At 50.0% G+C, this 7,606-nt stretch overlaps 1 protein-coding gene across 1 annotated transcript in view; it reads left to right on the top strand.

The window, feature by feature from the left end:
- Positions 1-3,042, top strand: part of SUPT4H1 (SPT4 homolog, DSIF elongation factor subunit) — a 4,051-nt gene extending 1,009 nt beyond the window's left edge. The window contains exons 3-6 of the mRNA XM_085308415.1: positions 198-375; positions 519-574; positions 784-837; positions 2,622-3,042. Coding sequence (XP_085164541.1) covers positions 198-375; positions 519-574; positions 784-837; positions 2,622-2,689 — 356 coding nt within the window. The 3' untranslated portion in view covers positions 2,690-3,042. The remainder of the gene's footprint in view (positions 1-197; positions 376-518; positions 575-783; positions 838-2,621) is intronic.
- The last annotated feature ends 4,564 nt before the right edge of the window (positions 3,043-7,606 follow it).

The following is a 7,606-nucleotide window of genomic DNA, read 5'->3' as shown; positions in this document are numbered from 1 at the left end:
CCGCCGCCGGCCCGCTGCCCCCCGCCCGCCTCTCGCCGCCGGGCCGGGCCCTTCCCCGCCTTCCCGGGCTTTCCTCGCGTTGCCGCCCCGAGCGCCCTTCCCTCCCCCGGCACCGGCCGCTCCTTCCTGCCGGCCGGGCCCGCCGCGCTCGCCCCCCAGCGCCCCGGGTGGGCCCCTACGCGCCTCCCCGCCGCCAGCCCTGTCGCCTCCTTGGCCTGCCCCCCGGGCCACCCTGGTGGCTCAGCTCGGATGCCTCCGTCCCCCGCAGACCATCGACCAGTTCGAGTACGACGGGTGCGATAACTGCGATGCCTACCTGCAGATGAAGGGCAACCGCGAGATGGTCTACGACTGCACCAGCTCCTCCTTCGACGGGTGAGTGGGGCCGAGCCCCCYGGGCCCTGCCGGCGGCAGCGTGCTCCAGTGGGCTGCCGGGGCCCTCTGCGGCCCCAGGGCTGTGTCGGCACCGCCGTGTCACTTGGCCTGGAAAGGTCCCCTCACCTCCATCTCTCCTGCAGAATCATTGCGATGATGAGCCCTGAGGACAGCTGGGTCTCCAAGTGGCAGCGAATCAGTGAGTATTTCTCTGGACTGGTTTGGGCTGGAGCTGCCTTTTCTGTTCAAAACTCTTCTCTGAGGTTGTAGGAGTGACTCTTAGGACTGCTGTAGAGGTTTCTGGCTGCTGTGCCAGATGAGAGGGCACCTGTGCAAGCCATGGCTGCAGGGATATTTGCCTGCCTGGCTGCTGCTGTGCAGAGTAACTTGGTGTGTCTTTTTTCCCAGGTAACTTCAAGCCTGGTGTGTATGCAGTGTCCGTGACTGGCCGCCTGCCCCAAGGTAATGTTGCTACCTTGAGTAGAGGGGCACTTCCTCACAAAAAACAGCTGAGGGATTATTTTGTGTAGTAGGCATTGGGGCTCCAGCCAGGTACTGCATTTGCGATGACAAACTTTATTGTATATCGCACCGTACTTGTGTGATATAATCAGAATTTTGGGAGTCAGTTAGTTGCTACTGCACACGTTCTAACTGAAATGAACTCTGTTACGAAAAGAGCATGTGTCACGTGGATGAACAGATTAGCGAGGTAATTGTAAAAGGGAGATGTTAAATTGAAAGGATAGTTGCAGGTGTTCTGCGGGCAATGTTCTACCTGTCAGAAGGTAAGAAGAAAATGCTGCTGAATAAAACCTGTGGATATTGGAAAGATCATCAGAGTGGTAAACTGTGACAAAAGGCTGACCTCAGAAAGTGGGCACATTTCAAGGTGTTCAGCTACAGGGAAACACAAGAGTTTGTACTTAGAAATGAGTTCTGCAGAAAAGGGGTGCTGTTATAAAAAGTAATCTTGAGAAGGACTGGAGATCTTGGTGTGCGGATAACCCTTTACATCATAGCAGTTCCCTGAGGGCTTCAGTTGAACTAAGGTGGGTTTTGTGCATTTATAAATGGAGAAGAGTGTGCTAAGAGTTGACTTTACTATGTCTGAGGCAGAAAAGTGCACCTTCTGGGTGGCCAACAGCCACAGCTTCTCACTGCCCTCTACATAGGCCCAGAGCAGAATCCTAACCTTACACCCCTTCCCAAGTGCACCAACCCCATATCTCCAGGCTGTGCATATATCTGAAATCTCAGGCTCTCTTTTTGTGASCTGAACTCCACCATTTGTATTGAGGAAGGAGCTGGAGCATCACGATGAGCCTTAACGTCAAGGCCTGCTGGCACAGCTTTGGACATACCAGAAATAACTGGAGCACAACAGAAGGCAGCATGTACTAAATACAGCTGCAGATGGAGCCTGTGGGGAGTGCAGGGCAGCAGGAGGAACGTGCATGTGAGAGATGCTGTTGTTGGCCTCACTCAGTTGTGTGGGGCTTCCTTACATTGCATGCAGAGGTTAGAGAGGACTGAGGAGTGCAGTGATCAGCAAGTTGCCCTCCTGCACTTGCAAGCTATCATTTGGCTTTTCCTTGCCGTGTGGCATTAGTGAGAATCATACTGAACTGAATGGTGCTCTTCTCCTATCACTTTTCTGAAAGGGTTAATAAGAAATTGGGACATGCAGACAAGTCACAGAAGTGACTGAAAGTTTTTAGAGAATACCTTACGAGCTTGACCAATTCAGTACCGTCATAATTCTCAAACAACTTCGGGAAGAAAATAATTTAAATAACATCTCTGCTTAGCTCATTCCTGAAGCAAAAAAAGAGTTGATATTTGGGAAGTGATTCAACTGGAAGAAGGAACACTCTTAACAGTGAAGTTGATACACTGTTAGAGGAAAATAAGATGATTGTCTAGCTCTTGATCTCTGCAGATGGAGGCTGTGTGTCCATTGTGGACACTGTTCTTTCATCAGGGAAGACCTGCATAGTAACTAGGAGAAATGTACTGGTCTTACCAGAGGTGAGAAGACATCGTTTAAAATACACAGGGTGATTTGTCCTATTCTAAAGGCTAAAGGACAATATTTTCTTGTGTTTCAGCTATACTGTGTGAAAATGCCAGCGTTTGGCCACTGTAGATGTGCGATACAGTTCTAGATGTCTAAATGGATGTTTTTGTCAGGGCTCCGTCTCATTCCTGGAGAATGCTGAAGTGTGTTTGTCTCCTTCCTGCAGGGATCGTCCGAGAGCTGAAGAGCCGTGGCGTGGCTTACAAGTCTCGAGACACAGCTATAAAAACCTAAGGGGCTCCTGAGCTGCCTGGAGGATTTCTCAGTGTTCTGCTGGGCCATTTGGAGAGGCAGCTGAACGTGAAGCGCTGCTCTGAAAGCTTTCAGCTTTAGCACATGGGAAAACGAGCATGGACTCAGGGGGCACAAGCTGGTTTGCCTGGTCGGCTCCTCTCACTCAGTATCTCTGGACTCTCCCATACCAATTTCTGCCCACAAACACCATAGAATTTTTTCTAAGTCTAAGCAAGTAGGTCTGGGAAAGAAGTGTTTAATAGTGATGCACAAACCTTTTACTGTTAGTGTGGGAAAGAGGAGAGCTGGGACATAGCTGTGTAAATACTTCAATAAAGCGTGCAACCTGGTCAGTGTTGAGTCCATAGAATCAGAATCAGTAAGGTTGGAAGGGACCTCTGGAGATCATCTAGTCCGACCTCCCCGCTCAGCAGGGTCTAGAGCATGTTAGACAGGGTTGCATCCAGGCAGGCCTTGAATATCTCCAGAGAAGGAGACTCCACAACCTCTCTGCACAACCTGTTCCAGTGCTCCGTCACTCTCACAGGGAAGAAATTGCCCCTCACGTTCAGGCAGAACTTCCTGTGGTTGAATTTCTGCCCATTGCCTCTTGTTCTGTCACACGGGGCAACTGAAAAGAGTTTGTCTCCATCCCCTTGACACTCCCCCTTCAGGTACTTATACACATTGATAAGATCCCCCTTCAGTCTTCTCTTCCTCAGGCTAAACAGGCCCGCCTCTCGCAGCCTTTCCTCATAGGGCAGATACTCCAGCCTTCTGATCATATTCATAGCCCTACGCTGGACTCTCTCCACTAGCTCCATGTCTCTCTTTCTTGTACTGGGGAGCCCAGAACTGGACACAGTACTCGAGATGAGGCCTCCCCAGGGCTGCGTAGAGGGGCAGGATCACCTCTCTCAACCTGCTGGCAACAGTCTTCCTAAGGCACCCAAGGATACCATTGTCCTTCCTGGTCTCAAGGGCACATTGCTGGCTCGTGGTCAATCTGTCATCCACCAGCATTCCCAGGTCTTTCTCTGCAGAGCTGCTCTCCAGCAARTCAGCCCCCAGCTTGTACTGGTGCCTAGGGTTATTTCTCCCTCGTTGCAGGACTCTGCACTTGCCCTTGTTGAATCTCAGGAGGTTCCTCTCTGCCCAGCTCTCCAGCCTGTCCAGGTCTCTCTGAATGGCAGCACAGCCCTCAGGTGTATCAGCCACTCCTCCCAGCTTGGTATCATCAGCAAACTTGCTGAGGAGGCACTCTGTCCCTTCATCCGGGTCGTTGATGAAGAAGTTGAACAGGATGGGACCCAGTACTGAGCCCTGGGGGACTCCACTTGCCACAGGCCTCTAACTAGACTCCACACCACTGATGACAACCCTCTGAGCTCTGTCATTCAGCCAGTTCTCAATGCACCTCCCTGTCCACTTGTCTAGCCCACACTTTGTGAGCTTATCTAGGAGGAAGTTACGGGAGACAGTGTCAAAAGCCTTGCTTAAGTCAAGGTACACAACGTCAACTGCTCTCCCCATCATGTATACTCAGTCACTACTTCCACTCACTGCAGGGAGTGGGTAGTGTGAGGAGGAGTTTTGATTGGGGTCATTACTGCAGCAATAGGGCTGCCCTGTGCCTGGCAAATCTGGTGCAGTTTTGGGCCTACAGCTGCAATTGTTTCTCCATATACTGTGAACCAAATACCTGTCTCGAGAGGGGTATTATGTCTTGGATGAATGCGAGTGTCCTTTGCTGTCAGAACAAGTAGACTAGTATTTTATGTCTTAAGGCTCGTCGATGGATGGAATAGGTAAGACAATGTTAAATGGTTTATGCAGACGTAGTTATCTACAGGTCACAGCACCCTGAGCCCTACTTTGTAGTGTACGAGAGTTAGAGTGTTACCTTGTAAAGCAGTCTTGAAGGACCCAGAATCTGCCACTGATGGCATGTAGAGCAAGAGGAGCCTGCAGCTGATGTTGTCGGGAGCAGCACTAGGCCCTGCAAAGGAGAGGGATGCGTTGTTGCTCCAACAAATGGGTGGAAAGTTGTCTTGCCTTGCATTTATGAAGTTTTACCTGGCACTGTGCATGTGCCCAGCTGGCTAGTGTCTCCCTACCATGTCACACTGGATCCTTAGAGATTCGGTATTCTTTACTGATTACTTTTCCTCAGTTTATTCCAGTTCTAGTTCAGCAGGAGTTAGTGACCAAAAAAGGTGGCTTTGCCAGGGCTTGTGCTGGCAGAGTCCTATATCTCTAGTCTTTTTTTTTTTTTTTTTTTTTTTTTTTTTTTTTTTTTTTTTTTTTTTTTTTTTTTTTTGTGGGCAGCTCCTGGGAAACTGATAGAACCAGAAAGATTACTTTATTTGATTTAGGGCAGAGTGTCTGCAGTGAAGAGAGTGAATTGCTGTTAGGGAGTGACCTTGTCAGAGGCTCTGAAGTAATATTAGTGCTTTTTGGTCTGTTTTAATTTGTAGAACTGGCCCAAAGAAAAATTCCCAATGTTACAGACCCAAGCACAAGGTCAGCCAGGGCACATCTATCTTCCCATGTGCTTTCTTGTGACATTTGCTTTTGTGAGTGCAGGGCGGCTGTGCAGTGAGTGCTGAATTAGTCAAGAGAAAACACTACAGAGAAAGATGGTTTAAACCACACTTCCCTCAGGGGCTTGCACACTTGACACTGAAGTCAGAGTATTTGCTAGGCAAAGACCAGAACCAGATCTTACAGCATGAGTTGCCCACCTGCTTGTGGCTCCAGCAAACACTTCCATGCAAGGAGCATTTTTTGTAGGAAGAGCTGAGAGCACTTTGTCACAGAATAGCCTGTGGCCTGGTGGTTAGAGTGTTATCGTGTGAAGATAGAGCAGCAGGTTCAGGTCCTCAGGCAAAGGTTATCAAGTCTGGCTTTCACACATCCTTGGTGAATGTCCAAATCACTAAGTTATCCGATAACTATCCTCCAGGCTTGCTTTGTTGTAGAGACTGGTCAAGAGATGCACCTCAGAAATGCCTAGTGGGTCAGATCTTTTGGTGAGAGGTGAAGGAAAGCACAGTGTGAATGTCCCAGCAGGCTGAGGCATGACTTCACTACATGTTGAGATTTGGAGATTTTGTGTTTGGGCATCTGAGCCCTTGGAGGGTGGTTTCAGACTAGCTACGCAGGGAAAGAAACAGGGTGAGCTGGGATCCTTCCATGTTCTCTGGGGTGAGTTTGTCTTGTGCAGAACTGCTGTCTCAAGTGTGGTATGAGGTTAATGGGAGCTGGCAAGGTTAAGATTAAAACTGGTCAGAAATGATATACTGGATGGCTCTTACTCTAACTGGAGGAAAGTGGGTGTGAGGAAAGAGATTTGGATTCCAGCCCATTTGGAAGGACTCTTGTGCATTAGCTAGCTTGGAGGAAGGTAGAGAATGACTATCTTGGCTGTCCCTAGCCCGTGAAGCCTTGCTGTTCAAATGCCACGGGGTGGCAGCACGGCTTTGTGGAGTTGGGCTGGGGCTGGCCTGGTGACTTGGGATGGAGAGAGGAAGTGTGCTAGACAGGAGTTGAGCAATAGAGACTTGAGGCAGATCTCAGTTTTCCTGTATATCTCGTAATGCATATAACTTTCTTCCCCCTTTCTCAGTGCTGTAATGTAGGTGGCATCTCCCTTCCCTGGCTCCAGGGTTGGGGATGACCCTGCTGGATCTGTTCCCCAGGGGGAGGTAGAACAAGCTCCCTTCCCCCGAGCCAAGCTGCCATGTGGAGTAGAGAGGAGCCCATGGAAAGGCTTTCCACAGGGCCCCAGGCAGTGGGACTGCAGGACGCTGACAGTGAGGTGTGATTGCATGTGCTTGTTCAGCAGAGATCTAAGTGTGGGTCTGCAGGCATGGTGTCATGTCCCCCTCCTTGGGAAGCTGCAGTCTGGTGGTAACTCAGTAACTGTCCAGGACTGGGAACTTAATTTAGGAAATGGTTCCCACGGAATGGTGTGCATTGTCATTGTGCTTTTCAGGAAAGCGAGGGGGATTGCAGGCCCCAAAAGGGTCTCACCTCTTCCTAAGAAGTGCAGCTGCTCTGGGTTACATAGAATTAACATTAGTGGAGGATACAGTACAGAGGAATAGAGCTGAAAAGCCAGGGCAAACTGGCTGAACACCAGTGGTCTTTCAGAGGGAGCTCTGCCTGCAGCATATCACAGTGCTTCCAAGAATCTGATGCCTCCAGCTGGGCTGATTTGGTGAGCCTCTTTCCTGCTAGCTTGCTCACTCGCCCACACATGCACCGCAACTCCCAGCCCACACCGTCCAAATGATTCATTGCTCCCAGACTGATTGAGCTGAGAATTGGACCCCTGCAAAGCACCTGAAATGAGCATTTCAGTTAGATTCCAAAGCCAGAGCTGCTGGGGTTTTGTGGCAAAGGCAAATAGATATGCAGAACTCTATTTGCAGAGAAAAGTAGGGCATGGAGATTTCACGTTGAAGAAAGCAGAGGAAAAATGTGCAGCAGCAGCAGCCTGGGTTGTAATTGGGAGAGAAAGTGTCAACCAGGCAGGGAGCTCTAGATTTGAGTCAACTTCAGACAGCTCCTCCCCCTGCAGCAAATGACACTAAAATATTTCAGCTAGGCCTGAAATGTGCAGCTTTGGTATTTGAAGCAGCCTGGCTGCTCTTGGGTATCTCCTATTAGCAGAGTGTGCCCTGGGGGACTGGGAAAGGCAGCCCAGGCTGAGGTGGTGGGCTGCAGAAGCTGCCTGGGAGCCCCTAAACTGCTCAGGCAGGAAGTATGAGTGAGTTGATTTTTTTTTTTCGCGAGGGTTTTGAGAACTGATACCCAGCTCTCCCTCCAGGCGAGAAAAGTGACTTTCCAAAACCGCAGAGCACACGGTGTTTCTACGTGAAGCAGCTGCCGACTGCTCTGGGAAATGCCCAG

This window comes from Rhea americana, unplaced genomic scaffold, assembly GCF_003343005.1.
Source record: "Rhea americana isolate MKP2758 unplaced genomic scaffold, rheAme1 scaffold_274, whole genome shotgun sequence".
Taxonomy (NCBI): Eukaryota; Metazoa; Chordata; class Aves; order Rheiformes; family Rheidae; genus Rhea; species Rhea americana.
Note: the sequence above shows the minus strand (reverse complement) of the source record. Positions and strands in the feature narration are given on the sequence as shown.